Source organism: Podarcis cretensis (genome assembly GCF_951804945.1).
Source record: "Podarcis cretensis genome assembly, chromosome: 3".
In the NCBI taxonomy this organism is placed as follows: domain Eukaryota; kingdom Metazoa; phylum Chordata; class Lepidosauria; order Squamata; family Lacertidae; genus Podarcis; species Podarcis cretensis.
The window spans coordinates 12,505,112-12,520,976 of record NC_137172.1 but is presented as its reverse complement, the minus strand read 5'-3'; the positions used below and the strand labels follow the sequence as shown (position 1 = coordinate 12,520,976).

General features: G+C 43.7%; 1 protein-coding gene across 6 annotated transcripts in view; it reads left to right on the top strand.

Moving 5' to 3' along the window:
• EML6 (EMAP like 6) overlaps positions 1-15,865 on the top strand; it is a 170,351-nt gene that overhangs the window by 54,743 nt on the left and 99,743 nt on the right. For 4 of the 6 annotated variants that reach the window (XR_013836564.1, XM_079968390.1, XM_079968387.1 and 1 more), the window contains exons 3-7: positions 952-1,111; positions 6,388-6,486; positions 7,953-8,021; positions 11,281-11,466; positions 12,533-12,668. Coding sequence is in view for 4 of the 6 variants with exons in the window: in XM_079968390.1 (XP_079824516.1) it covers positions 952-1,111; positions 6,388-6,486; positions 7,953-8,021; positions 11,281-11,466; positions 12,533-12,668 (650 nt within the window). In the remaining 2 variants the exon portion in view is untranslated. Of the gene's footprint in view, positions 1-951; positions 1,112-6,387; positions 6,487-7,932; positions 8,022-11,254; positions 11,467-12,532; positions 12,669-15,865 lie in introns of those variants that run through there. The other 2 variants (XM_079968388.1, XM_079968389.1) reach the window with 2 other exon arrangements.

Genomic DNA, 15,865 nt, shown 5'->3' with positions numbered 1-15,865 from the left:
GTTGTGGGGCAAGAACTCCCTCTATCTTTGTGTGGGCTTGAGGGCCCTTGTATGTCTAAAGGGAGAAGTATGTTAGATCTGGAAGACAAAAGCAGCATCAAGCGTCTGTTGCCAAACCTGGTTTCCTGGACCAGAGAGGGTATTTTTACACCTGAAATTGCATGTGCTTTGACTTCTGCTCTTCTGGTCTCCTTCTAGCATATGCAGTGTAGAGAGAGCCTCAGAGGCCCCTTGGATCACACAGTGAGGCCTTATGAAGGTTAAAGGATGACACCCCTTGTAGTGCCAATTGCAAAAGAAAAACTGGAGGTGGGGCAGGGCAGGAATCAACTGCCTGGAACCTTGAACAAGAGCACTACTGTTTGAGACCCGGGATGCACTGCAACTTTTTGTTGCAGGCCCCACTTCCGTGTTCACAAAAAGAATGAATATGGATGGGGTAGGGGCCAGCGATTCATGCACTGATAAAATAACCATTGAGAGCGTTACTGAAAATGTGTAAACAAAAATAACTATGAGTGCATTCTCTGATAATGTGGTAAGGTAAAAAGGTAAAGGTACCCCTGCCCGTACGGGCCAGTCGTGTCCGACTCTGGGGTTGTGCGCCCATCTCACTTAAGAGGCCAGGGGCCAGCGCTGTCCGGAGACACTTCCGGGTCACGTGGCCAGCGTGACATCGCTGCTCTGGCGAGCCAGAGCCGCACACGGAAACGCCGTTTACCTTCCCGCTGGTAAGCGGTCCCTATTTATCTACTTGCACCCGGAGGTGCTTTCGAACTGCTAGGTTGGCAGGCGCTGGGACCGAGCAGCGGGAGCGCACCCCGCCGCAGGGATTCGAACCGCCGACCTTTCGATCGGCAAGCCCTAGGCGCTGAGGCTTTAACCCACAGCGCCACCTGCGTGGCGTGTACTGCGTGGTACTGAACCCTTATTTTTGAACTATCCCCCCAGTCTAGCTCTGCACCCGGAAAAAACCCTGGTTGCTACAGGGCAAGTTGGGAAAGATCCTTACATTTGCATCTGGGACTCCTACAACATACAGACCGTTTCCATCCTGAAGGATGCTCATACCCACGGAGTTGCCTGCTTGGCTTTTGATTCGGATGGCCAGGTATGTATCTACAGTATTTGGCTAAGACCTAGTCATTTCAGAAGGCCTTTGGAGTACCAGGCTGAGATGGCTTAGCAGCTTCTTTCATTTCTCTTTGTTGCCACCTTAATATACCACCCTGCTGTGTTTTCATTGGAATGCTTTGTAACTGAGGTTTTAGTGGTTCAGGTGTATATACAGGGGTACCTTGGTTCTCAAACTTCATCTGCTCCGGACGTCTGTTCCAAAACCAAAGCGTTCCAAGACCAAGGCACGCTTTCCCATAGAAAGTAATGCAAAATGGATTAATCCGTTCCAGACTTTTAAAAACAACCCCTAAAACAGCAATTTAACATGAATTTTACTACCAAAGAGACCATTGATCCATAAATTGAAAGCAATATTGTACTGCAGTAACACAATCAATCAATCAATCGATCAGTAGCTGAACTGGGTTCCCCACAGTCACAAAAACAAAACAAAAAAGAGCCACAGAAACAAAAACGCAAAAGAAATAGCAAAAACAGACAGACTTCAGCGTAACACTCAAAATGGAAGTGTGGCACTCAAATCGGGATCATAACACTCAAATCATCAGCGTAACACTCAAAATTGAAGTGTGGCACTCAAATCGGAATCATGACACTCAAAACAGAGCACGTTCGGCTTCCGAAAAATGTTAGCAAACCGGAAGACTTACTTCCGGGTTTGCAGTGTTTGGGTTCCATGTTGTTTCAGTACCAAGGCTTTTGAGAACCAAGGTATCTCGTTGTGCATTGTGAGCTACCCTGAAAGCTCTGCTGGGGCCAAAGAGGCTGGTTAAAAATGGAATAAGTAGGAACAGTTCATCAAGTCACCATTAGCACTTTGCTATTTGTGGGCAGGTGGCTGTATGCCATTTAAAATATTTCATAGAGGGGCACCTGATATTGGCATTTCACAAGCCAGTATCCTGCCTCCCTTGCCTGCTTTCTTAGCCCTCTTCTTGTTTTCTCATTGGGAACTCTATGCTTCTTCTCTCGGGACCTCTCCAGACATCCTTTTCCCCGTGCATTCATGATGATTTTTACTTTTGACAATACTGGGGCAGTCAAACACAACCCCACTTTCAATACTGTTTGCACCTGGAAATGTTTTGGAGTTGGTCATACTGTTTCATTTCCAATAGGTGTACGTCCCACAACTTTTCATACCGCAAGCATTCTGGGTTTTTTTTTTTTATTCTCCTGCTTTTGTTGTGTTATAGTCCCTCCAGAAAGCAATATGTGGTAGTATTGCAGAGCAACTAATAAAGCAGACTAAATCTACAACTAATGCACTAAAAAAGGTCAAAAAAATAAAAGGTAAAGGACCCCCTGGACAGTTAAGTCTAATCAAAGGCGACTATGGGGTTGCGGTGCTCATCTTGCTTTCAGGCCAAGGGATTATTGTGTCGGGAACCTACTGCAGAATATACCTGCAGTAAAACACTGGTCTAGAGACCCCCTCAAAAAAAGGAAAAGGTAAGCTTTGTCACTTTTCAAAAGCTATCATTTTGTATCACCGCTGACGTAAACCAAATACTCTGTTTTATATGAGTGAGTTTAATACTACCTGTAAACCATCCAAGCTGGTTTCTCAGTTCTGCTGTTCTTTTCTCATCTTTGCCAGGCACAGGGCACTAAGAAGGAAATTAGAAGCTAATCTGATTTATTTGCTTGAAAATATACTTCTCTGTCCAGAGGAAGGAAATGAGAGAGGCATTAGGCATCCAGCAGGTTTCAATCATCCCAATTGTTATCTGCAGTAAGCTTTATGATTAATTGCAGGCCGTTGTTCCAGGGCATGCTTCTCCATAGAGAAGTTCAGCAGGAAGAAGAAGAGGAGTTTGGATTTGATATCCCACTTTATCACTACCCTAAGGAGTCTCAAAGTGGCTGAATACTAAGAGACAAAAGCTATTGCCACCTCTAAGTGTATATCTGCACTGCATACGGAACCTAGTTTCAGTCATTCCCTCTCCTGGGAGTTACAGTTCTGTGAGGAGAGAAACTAGGGAGTTAAGAACCTCAGCATCCTCTTCAAACTACAATTCCCCAAATTCTTTGGTGAGGTAGCTAGATGCACCTTTTGGGCTGCTACAGTTAGCTGTATTTCAGTGGTGTTTAAATAAGGGCTATTGAAAGATGTGAGGCATAAATCTCTTTGCTGAACTGTGTGGCAGGTTTTCATTTCTTCTTTTCCAGCAAGGAAATAAATTAATCCATAAGACTTGAGGGCTTGTGCACTCCCTGCCAGAGGCCAGTTCTAGCGTGCAAGAGGAGGAGTGCAAGACAGAATTAACATTTCCCCTGTTTCCATTGATGTGTCAGAATAATTTGTTTCCAGGGCCTATAGGAGGTTTCCAGCTCAGTATTTTTAAGCAGCCTAGGGAGAAGATAGCCTCATCGAAAGGTGCATGTGGTAGGGTTGCCATCTTTCAAAAAGTGAACACCTGGACATGAAGGTTGTTGAGGTTTTTTTGCAATTACAGTGATGAATCACAATTTCTTCATGTTATTTCTGGATAGTAGGGAGGAAATATATATATGGGGTCATAGAATTGTAGAATTGGAAGGGACCCAGGGGCCATCTACTGCAATGCAGGAATATCAGCTAAAGCACGCAAGACAGATGGCCATCCAACCTCTGACTGGAAACCTCCAAGGAAGGAGAACCCACAGTCTCCCAAGGGAGACCATTCCACTGTCGAACAGCTCCTACTGTCAGAAAATTCTTTCTGATGTTTAGTTGGGATCTCCTCTCTTGTAACTTGAAGCCTTATTGGACCCAGGGCACATTTGGACATCTTAGGAGTTGTTGCAGGCACCACAAAATACTCATTCAATACAAGAAAAACTGGCAGAGCTCACAACCGCTACACCTCAATAACCAAACAAAACACAAACAAAAAAAGCAGGAAGCACTGCCTAAGGCAGTTGTTGCCAATTAGCTGGGTGCTGCAGAACCCCTGTTTCTCAAAAGCCAGGCTGTGGACCCCCTACTTTTGAAAACTTTGATATCTCTATGGCAGCTTTTGTGATGTGAATGGTGTCACAGACCCTCTGGGACCACCAATAGGAAACAATGGACATGCGACCATTATAATTTTATGTTGTGAACCACCCTGAGATCTACGGACATGGGGTGTATTTAATAAATAGTATTATAACCAAAAGGATCCACATCCCCATTTAAAAAAATGGGGTGGCAGGGGATCTTGATGGGTGTCAAGGAGTTGTCTGAAGGTGACATGTTGCTCACAGACACCACCCTTCATCTGTTTTCTGGGAGACCACAATCTTTGTTATTCACTCAGAGATTGCAGTCTTTTTTGTGTTGTCCGTCTTCACTGCTGTGTTTTGCCCCAGGACCTTTTCACCTGTATGAATGAACGGCTCCAGCATCTTCTTCTGTAACGGCAAATGGTTTTGTCGCATTGCCTCACCAATGTTCATGTGCCCATTAGTTGGAGCCTATCAGTGGGTTATCCATTCCAGTTTCATCAGAACGTATTTCTAATGAACCAAGCCAGTTAAACCAGCCCCATTAATTTTGCATTGCTGGTGATTGGCAGTGCTTTGAAAAGCTTCAAAGGCACCGACGGTTTTCAGGCTCAGAAAGGCTTTGAGGAAATGGTTTCAAAATTTCAAAGGCCACTGTCTTGCAGAGCAAAGATATTTCAGTGTTAACAGGAGATTCTCCATTTGCACTGAAATTAATAGCTTTGAACGTTTCCTGTCCTTCTAGACTATTTTCTTGGGACCATTATTGTGCCAAAAAGTAACAAATTAGTAAGCAGGTTTTCAACTCAGGTGCATGTTAAACCAGACAAGTGTTTCTGCCATCCTTCACACATGCATATTCATCACCTTATGGCTGCAATGTGTGTGAATGGGCAAATAGACATTTTGTGCAGCAGTATCCCAGAAAAGTCCATTTAGACAGGGAAATAAAGTCCTTAATTTGGGGAGGGGCGATAGCTGAGTGATAGAAAAGGTTCAGTCCTCAGCATCTGCAAGTAGGGCTGTGAAAGGCCTCTGCTTGCATCTCTAGAGAGCTGTTGCCAATCACTGTAGACCAGTCTTTCTCAACCTTGCGTCCTGAGGTGTTGCTGGACTACAACCCCCATCATCCCCAGCTAGCAGGGACCAGTGGTCAAGGATGATGGGAGTTGTATTCCAACAACATCTGGGCACCAAAGGTTGAGAAAGGCTTCTGTAGACCTGGGTTTCCCAATCTTGGGTCTCCAGCTGTTTTTGGACTACTGTTCCCATCATCCATGACCACTAGTCCTGCTAGCTAGGCATGATGGGAGTCGTAGCCCAAAAACAACTAGAGACCCAAGTTTGGGAAACCCTGCTATGGATAATGCAGAGCTAGAAAGGTCAAAGATCAAAGGTCTGATTCAGTTCAAGGCAACTTCCTATGTTTCACCAGAAAAAAAAATATATCCTTTTATAATTAATATTTTAATTGTCTTCATAAAATAAACACCAACATGAAATAAAATATGCAGTTATATACTCTCAGAACCAGGAGCAATTGTAATTTAACAAGGCTAAACAATAGTCATATTTACATTATATATGTCGGGCTGCCATACGTCAATCGAAAAAGTTGGGGTTTTTTTGGGCGTTTTTGAAAAAGCTCAGCAACTTTCCTTTTTGAAATATGATTCCAGTAGCTAATTTTCATCATCATTAAAATCTGCCAACCACTTTGAAGCTGGAAATACAATACTTTTTGATGGAATCAGTTCACGCATTCAGCTGCCACTGACAGAGTATAGAGGAATCAAATTAACTCCAGGGGTGTGTCAACAAACTCTTTAATTCAGTTCTAAGACCATTAGAATAGTTCCGGTGATGGCAGCATGCAGGATACCAATGTTAAAGTATTTTAAAACTTATTGAGAAAGATTTTGAGGAGTGAGGTTATTACGCCTCTACTACTTTTCATAGCGGGTCATTCAACCGTTGCTGCTGTATCATTTCTTCTAGTAGATCAAGAGAATCAGGTGACAGCAAAAACTGCAGAAAAATTTAGCTGGGGCAATTAGAATAAGATCTGTTATTTGGTTATTGATGTAAACCTCCAGAATGTATTTTGCATAGTTAAGGGATTTTTTTACCTCTATCTTTCAGTATGTTGTGTTTTATTTTATTGCTATGGCTAGTCGCTAATGCAAATAAAGATGCTTCTTAGTGACTGCAGTGAATAGCTAACTCCTGAGTGGGTGTTCATTTAACAAAATCATTCCTTTTTTCTTCTTTTAGCGTCTAGCTTCAGTGGGACTCGATGCCAAAAACACAGTCTGCATTTGGGAATGGAGGAAAGGAAAACTTCTTGCATCAGCTACCGGCCACTCAGACAGGGTAATCAGCTAATGCGTTTGGCATAAACGTTTTTTTGTAATATTTCTGAAATATTTCTTGTAACCCTTTTTGCTGCATTGATGGAGCTGTTAACTTCTCTCCCCCCCCCCCCATTAAGCTAATGCTCACAGAAATACAATATTATAATTTAGTTTATTAAATTATTGTGGGAAGATGATATTTCGTGATATTATAGAGGCAGGGAAATTCATAAGTGGGACGTCTGTGATAGGATCTCCCAGCAATTTTTGAAAGCAAAAACAGGGGCTGCTAATTTGATTGGAGAAGGGGCGCAGGAAGTGTGTATGTTTAACTTCCCCCTATGCCATTGCCCTAATCAAGCATCCCCCTTCCATCTTTCCAAGTTGCCATTGGCAGTGGCAGAGACTAGAGGAATCACAGCTAAAGCGTCCCTGTCAGATGGCCATCCAGCCTCTGCTTAAAAACCTCCAAGGAAGGAGAGTCCACCATGTTCTGAGGGAGTCCATTCCACTGTCAAAGAGCTCTGTCAGAAAGTTCTTTTTGACATTTAGCTGGAATCTCCTTTCTTGTAACTTGAATCCATTGGTTTAGGTCCTACCCCCTGGAGCAGGAGAAAACAAGCTTGCTCCATCTTCCTTGTGACAGCCCTTTAGATACTTGAAGATGGCTATCATCTCCCCTACTAGTCTCCTCTTTCCCAGGCTAAACATACCCAACTCCTTCAACCATTCCTCATAAGGTAAAGGTAAAGGTCCAGTCATGACCGACTCTGGGGTTGCGGCGCTCATCTCGCTTTATTGGCTGAGGGAGCCAGCGTACAGCTTCCGGGTTATGTGGCTAGCATGACTAAGCCACTTCTGGCGAACCAGAGCAGCACATGGAAACGCCATTTACCTTCCCGCTGGAGCGGTACCTATTTATCTACATGCACTTTGACATGCTTTCAAACGGCTAGGTTGGCAGGAGCAGGGACTGAGCAACAGGGGATTCGAACTACCAACCTTCTGGTCGGCAAGTCCTAGGCTCTGTGGTTTAACCCACAGCGCCACCCGCGTCCCAGTTCCTCATAAGGTTCATGTATTGTATCTCCCTGTCCCTCTCCAGTGGGACTTATTGAAGTCTTGTTCAGTTCCTTCAGCTGTGCTGTTACTAACTGTGTACTTACTGGCGTTTTCCAGCCATTGTCAGTCTTGCCGTCACATGTGTAGATTGTTTTTGACACTGAGGGATGGAGACATAAATGAAATTCAGGCAAACACTTGCCAAGAGGTTTGTATGCCTTACATGGTCTTCATGATGCTGTTTGCTTCCCACAAACATTTTTCACCCATATGGAAAGTCAGCTATATTCACGTATATTATTGGTAACAGAACGTTAGGATTTTATAGAGAACCAGGCATATGTTTACTGAATTTATGACGTATCTGATATGAATGCATGTGGTTTCTAATTTAGTGTAGCAGTTTTGAATATTTTTTGACAGATCTTTGATATTTCCTGGGACCCATATCAACCCAACAGAGTGGCTAGCTGTGGAGTGAAACATATCAAGGTAAATTGGTTTTGATGCTTTGCATTGCCAATGAAAGAAACTCTTTATAATTCCTTGGCATATTTTCTTTTACATTTTTTTTTTAAAGCAGTGACTGTTATGCAGCCAGCTCGGTGTGGCAAACTTCCAGAACTATTGAATATAAAGTGATTGCAGTGACGGACTGCTTATCAAGCAAAGCAGAAGGGACACATAGTATAGTTTAGGAAATATTTATTTCCTGCTTGGCTTTCTCTCTCTCTCTCTCTGCATTTCCCCCCAAGATGAATTGATTTGGAGTGAAGATTACTTGAACCAGCAATTTAAATAATCACCAAATGGAAAACGTTAAATTGCAATCACCAATTTTACCATTTGTATTTCACTTTTTTCTCCAAGGCCGTGTTTTCTTTGGCTGCTATACCCAATTCCAACATATCAATTTACAATTTAATTCCATGTTATTCTGTATTTCACTTTGTGTCTCAGGGTAGCACTTGCATCTACTGGTGTCCTCCCTCTCGTGCACACACACACTCACACACACGTATTTAAGCAGTTATATCGCATAACATTTTTCAGTCTTATTAATTAAGCATAATTAGTTCTGTATTGGGGAACGGAAGCTGTAGCCAAGCCTGCAGCCCAGCACGAAAACCAACTTGTCGGATTTTGTTGTCAAAGTCCAAAAGATGGGCCCCGTTTAGCCTGTAGAATTCATTCGTTTAAATAAGACACCCAAGACTGGAGTAATGCAATATTTTAATACCACATAAAGGTAAAGGTAAAGGGTCCCCTGACCATTAGGTCCAGTCGTGACCGGCTCTGGGGTTGCAGCACTCATGTCACTTTACTGGCCGAGGGAGTCGGCGTACAGCTTCCAGGTCATGTAGCCAGCATGACTAAGCCGCTTCTGGCAAACCAGAGCAATGCTGTTTACCTTCCCGCTGGAGTGGTACCTATTTATCTACTTGCACTTTTGACGTGCTTTCAAACTGCTAGGTTGGCAGGAGCAGTTCAAGCAACGGGAGCTCACCCCGCCGCAGGGATTCGAACCACCAACCTTCTGATTGGCAAGTCCTAGGCTCTGTGGTTACAGCAATATGGAATAGACAAGTACTGTGCACACACCATCATTTTAAAGCGCATTTCAAGAACACACACCCAAGCTACGGGGACCGTAGCTTGTTAAGAGTGCTGAGAGGGATAAACCACAATTTCAAGTATTCTTTGCATGGAGAGAAATGTGCTTTAAATCTGTGGCATGTGCCAGTCAGGGGCGTAGCTAGCTGCTCTGGCACCCAGAGTGGCGGGGGCGGGGCGAGCCGCCCACAAGGTGCCATGACAATTCGCGCCCAGGGGCAGGGTGGTGAGCTGTCCACAGAGTCCGCCTGGCGGATGCAAACACCGTGCTGCCGTTTCAGGCAGCTCAGGGGTCCAAGCCACCGTGTCACTCCCAGGAGAGATGTATGGCTCAGGTGTGCTGAAGGCCAGGCCCCGTGGTAAGTGCCGCCCCTCGCAGTGTGCCATTTTGTCACCCCCTCAGGGATGACACCCAGGGCGAACCGCACCCCCCGCACTCACCTTCCTACACCCCGGTACCAGTGACTCTTTACCTGTTACAGATTCAATTTTTTGTCCGCACTTACTTTACTAATTATTACATGTAAGGAAGGATATAATTTCAAGTAAAATGGAATTTTCAAAATGTATAATTTCAGATTTGAGAAACAAACAGGCAAAAACAAGTACTGTTGCATACTTGAAGCCCTGAATATATATATATTTTTGTCCTGGTGCTCAGGAGCAAGTTAGACAGATTGCAGTTACTTCTCCTAAATTAAGTGGGTGTGAGAAGCAGAATGATTATTTTCTGCCAAGAGTCTTGCACCTCTAACATGGCACAGTGTTCAGATTGCTAAGGTGAGGCCTCAGGAGAAGAATTGCTGTTTGTTGTTCTCTGCAGGAAGCTGAGCACTTGCTTTTATTATTTTGGCACCTGGGATCTGTAAAACCGATGTCCTGATTAACCAAGGCAATCATCATTCAAGCCAAACAAACAACGGCATGCCAAAATTTACTAATATTGTCTGAAGGCAATCAGTTATCCAATCTGGCAGGGCTATACGTAAATTGCTTTTGCAGCTCTCTGATATTAGAGATGCTGTTATCTGGAGGAATTATCATTCACGTTTGGTGAAAGAAATTTTTTAACCCTTGCAAACCCTTTTTAGTTTATTTTAACTGTATCAGTCTGCAAAAGAAGACCCCCTTAAAGTCCTTTCTGGAAATGCAGTTAAAGGCAGAGTTCAGAATGACTCCATTTTAACATTAAAAAATAGATTTTATTGATATTATATTCTCAAAAATTGGCAAACTTAAGTTTGATTGAGTGTTTGATTGATTGATTGATTGATTGATTGATTGTGTGTCCATGACGACACCCAAACCTGGCCCCTTCTCCTATTATTATTGTTTTGAGTTTGTGGGTGCAAGACATCCGCAATCCCTTGATTTAGTAAGTATTAGAATTTAATCAATGCTTGGAGAGTTAAACTGGAAGTCTGACTCTTAATAGCGAGACTCAGCTTGCTGTGTTCAAAAGATCACCTGAGAGATGGGCTGCTAACAGAGAACAAAGATTGGGAGATGGGCTACCAGCAAAACGAAGACTCTGTTTTGCTCAGTTTCTTCTTGGGGGGAGACTTTTCTTGAGCTCTGAGATTGTGAGAAATTATGCAAAGGTCACCAGTTTCATGCATGTCCTTAAGATTTACTGATCCACTAACATTAAGACAGGTGATACGTGATAGGGCCGTGAAGCAATGGAGCAGTTAAAATAATGGATTTATCCTTCACTTTCATACCCTTTCATACATTTTTTTGCCTTTAGTTCTGCATGGTTGCTGTTAATTACTTATTTATTATTGCTTTCACCATTGTCTAAATCTGATTTTTATCTCTGCCATGTGATTTTATGCTCCTCCTGCATGTTTTGTTAATATTTGTTTTTGTGTGTGTGTTTTTATGTATTTTGATGGGTTTATTTGTTCAAAGCATTTTTAAAACCCCACACTTCAACTGACTGGGCTCCCAGAGAGGCTTATGCATGTAGGCACCCTGATAATTCACTGATAATTCACATAAATGCACAGCATAAAGTAAGCAGAAGCAACTGGGCCTCTTGCAAGGTTCTCAAGCAACGTAGAGATATGTTCTGCCTTTATGGTGATCCCAGATCACGAGTCTCGCAGATTCCTTTTTGTACTTTGCGTTGTAGTTTTGGACGCTTTGCGGAAATGCCTTGACAGCCAAAAGAGGAATATTTGGTAAAACAGGAGACTTGCAAACTATCCTCTGTTTGTCCTGCGCAAAAGATGACGTCACATACTCTGGTGCTTTAAACGGAGACATCTACGTCTGGAAAGGGCTCACCTTAGCCCGCACGATTCAAGGAGCTCATGGTGTAAGTTGCCTTCTACTTTCTTGGCTCTGTTTTGTGAAAATAACGAAGCATCTTCCCTGAATTCGCTCTGAAGCACCACAGAGGCCCTTCGGGAAGGAGAGCCAGTGTGGTGTAGTAGTTAAGAGCGGTAGACTCGTAATCTGGTGAACCGGGTTCGCGTCTCCGCTCCTCCACATGCAGCTGCTGGGTGACCTTGGGCCAGTCACACTTCTTTGAAGTCTCTCAGCCCCACTCACCTCACAGAGTGTTTGTTGTGAGGGAGGAAGGAAAAGGAGAATGTTAGCCACTTTGAGACTCCTTTGGGTAGTGATAAAGCAGGATATCAAATCCAAACTCTTCTTCTTCTTCTACATTAATCCAGTAGGTTTTAAATTCTGAATTAAGACTGTGCTGAAATCCTACCTTTGCCTCTGGTTCTCAAAAGCTTTCTCCCCTGTGAAAAGAGGCGCATTTCCAACTGCTTTTTTGTGCAGGTGTGTGTGTGAAACTTCTCCAGATTTTTCAGGAGCAGGTTGCCACATATTTTACAGGATTTTGCCAGGAAACGCAGCAAGTGAGAAGCTACAGAGAGAGCACCATGCCACTTCCTGACCACCACTCATGACTTGGGAGTGCTTCAGTGCAGCAACTTCCATCACCCATCATCCAGCTCACCATTGGTCAGGAGGACTGGGACATTTGGGAGTAGGAAACTAGCAACATCTGGGGTTCCCACGGTGGCAAACCCTGGATGAGGCTGTTGTTTGTTAACGAAAAAAGAAGTTAGGTTTTCTATGTGGAGGTCCTGACTTATAAATCATGTAAGGGAGGTGTTCACTTGGCGACCATCGCATGATAAATGTGATCATGTTCATTCTTTCTCTCCTCACTTATCGAAAGGTTCTGCCTCTGACCGCTGATACATGGTGGAATCATCAAATCATTGGGTTTATATAAACACCGGGAGTTTCATAGGAAAAACAAGCTGACCTAAGTTTGATGACGTTTAAGCCCTTGCAAACAGTCTGGGATTTGAAATGCCTTTTGTTAAAAATTCACTTTGAGTATGTATGTTGTTCATTTACAGGCTGGCATTTTTAGCATGTATGCATGTGAAGAAGGTTTTGCCACCGGTGGGAGAGATGGCTGCATTCGACTGTGGGACACTGTTTTTAAGCCAATAACTAAAATTGATCTCAGGGAAAATGAACAAGGCTATAAAGGTAATGAAAATACTTTTTACCCAACTCTATGTTTCTATGATTCTATGAAATTATTTGTCATGTATTTAATGCAATACAAAACATGAATATTTTTGTTCTTTTTCTCTTCCTCCGAGTTTGAATTTAATCTTTATTGCTGTGATCCTGAGGAGGCAGTGGAATACATGCAAGAGTTAGCACATCTGCCCTTCAGATTTTGCCTTTGTTTTCACAATTGTAGTTTACGGCACTACCTCTTTCCCAAGTGAAGCACAACCAATTCCTTTGTTTCATGTTGGGTGGTACTACAAAATAATTGGAGGTGGCAAAATGAATGGGCATAGCATTTGGATTGCAGATTGTGATGTGTGTGTGTTACTCTGATACTCAAACTGCCTTAACAGACCATGTAGGAAGCTGCTGTATAGCAGGTCAGAATATTTGTCCACCAAGCCCAGTATTTCTGGGCCAGCTTCAGTTTTGAGGGGGTCCAGAGAAAGCTTCTCTCTTGTAGCGTCTCCTCCATGGTTGGTAACCCTTTGTGGGATTACCTTGTGGCAGTGCAGGACAATACTTAGCAGCAGCAGCACTCTGCGTGATTGCATCTAGCAATGCTATGTGTGGGAGTATTGTGGGATATGATGTCATATTCTGGTCCCGTGCTGGATCCCACAGAAAAGGAGTCAAGGCTGGACAGAAGTTGCAGGACCATGGATAGCTCCTAGTGAGCAACTTGACTAGCACTGGCTAGTGGCTTCTTTTCTAGCAAGTGTTACAGACTGAGGTGCTCATGTGAAGATGCTCTAAGTTGTGGGTACCCTGAAAGGATCCAGCTGGAAACAGGACCCTTGACTTGGTGGATCCCAGTCTGATCCAGAGAGGTTTTTATGTTGTAAGTCCCACGTATCTCAATGGAGTGAACCTTCCAGAAATATGTATGCGAAATTATGCTTGGCATAAAAGTGTTACCTAATAGCTATACCATTGTACTGTCACACACAACAAAGTTTTTCTTGCCCCTGCTACCTGAAAATGCTAGAGATCTTCTCCATTCATTTGTTTTAGTGTCACTCGCCTCCAGTATGATGGCATTGTGGCCCCATTTATGCTTCTATAAATAGTGATTTTGATGCTATTTATGCCATTGTATTTTTGTAGTTAGTGGTTTGTCCTTTAAATTATTTCTCCGAATAACTTCTCTGCAGGATCTCCTTTGCAGACACAGTTTGAGCTTCATCAGTGTTAACAGCAGTAAATCCATAGAAATGGGCACTGACATTTCTCCGAGGTTGAAGCACCTGTGTACTCAGCGTGTAAGAGGACCTCAAAATGATGGGGATAAAAATAGCCACAGCCAATTAAGAGATATAGCTGGGAATCACAAATCAGAATAAAGTTACAAAGCTATCTTCCTAACCCTTATCCTTCTATACATTCCACGTAACAGAGATTTCAGAAGTCACAGACAATAGGATCTCTCGGGTGGTGCAAAGAAATAGGTACAAAAGCACAGAAGGCAACATGGAGACACAACAGAGATGAAATGGAGATTGAGGGACAATAGCAAGCTAGCTTCATAGTACAATGCATTGCAAGTGGGGCGAATCCCCTAAGCCAATCAGGTGTACAATCTAGAATCTTCTAGCACTTGAATATATGTGTGCTCCCACACAGCTGAGATCACTTTCTAGTTAGTCTCTGGCTTTGAAGCACCGTAGCACAAGATAACACAGGCACTTCAACCCAATGATCTCATCCTAGTTACGCTAACGTATCTGTTAGGATATAGTTCCATTCCACCTTAAAAGGGTATAGGCATGATGTTTGGACAGTGTTCTCGAAGCTACAAACATGAGTCTGACCAAACTACGGGAGGCAGTGGAAGACAGGAGTGCCTGGCGTGCTCTGGTCCATGGGGTCACGACTAAACAACAACATGATGTTTGTGTATCACATGCCTGTTTACTCCCAGCACAGTCTGCTGGGAACTTCTGTTGTATGTTGCTTTTGTATTATGGCTGTTTTGCTGGACACGAAGGCAAGCAGACATGTTTTCCTTTGTTCCCGAACTACGCTGAATAAATGCTGTAAATATGCTCTGTCTTCCTCTTCCGTCGTGGATGATTTATACACTCTGCTGACAGAGTGTGCACGGGTCTCGGAACGTATCTGAGGCTCGTGTCACTGACTGACTGATGCTGTTCCACAGGAGACTGGTGATCGTCTGGAGCCAGCTGGGGGCCTGCCTGATGCCCCCGTCTCCCCAGCAGTATCCTCTTCTTCCAAAGGCCAGCTTTCGCCCAGAGACCTAAGCGAGGAAACATTTTCTCGAGAACCTCCAACTAATTAATTAACCTAAGAAGCGGGGCAGAGGAAGGGGGGTGCGGTAGGGGCTGGGGGCCCTGGGTGTCACCACTGAGGGAGTGACAAAATGCTGGGCGACACTCACCAACGTGCCTGCAGTGCGCCCAAGCCACGCGTCTCTCCTGGGAGAGACATGGTGGCTTAGGCGAGCACAGGCTCTGCGGTGCCCAAATGGTCCACCCACTGCCTCTCCCTCAGCTGTAGGGGGGCTGAGTGGGAGGAGGCCCCGTAGAGCTTTCCTGCCCCGGCTGGCCCCATCCCTTGGGCACAGGGCACGCATGCCACTCCAGGCGCCCAATTGGCTTGCTCCGCCGCTGCTAAGAAGACAGACTCAGATGAATATATTTGGGATCAGGGGGGCGTTTTCATCGTTTATTTGTTTTTCTTTTTCAAAATAAGGCTTGTCCTTTAGGTAATAAGAAAATTCTGCAGGATCTGTAGAGAGTCGAATATTGCAAAGGTGCATGTATAAGGTTATGTTGGAATAAATGAGTGTGTGGGTGCTTTTTCTCAGAAGAAGCTGACCTGGTCATTCCTGTGGAGTTTCAAGGAACCTATGAATGTATCAATAAGAAATGCCCCATAGTAAATTTGGATGAGTCACTTGAACTAAGCCCAGATTTATTAAAATATATATTTGTTGGCCTGGACAGAGTGGGGATGTTGTGTTGTGCTTTGAAACATTGAAAAAGATTCCTACAACTGTTCTTTTGTCTGAAGACCCCCCAAGGTCAAAAGTAAGCAGTGTAACTGAGAAAATATTTTCTAACTTCTGGAAGTCCAGCCCTTATCTAAGGAAGAAAACATTGTTAATTCCCAGTAACTCCAGATATTAAAGCCCGGCTGAATCAGTT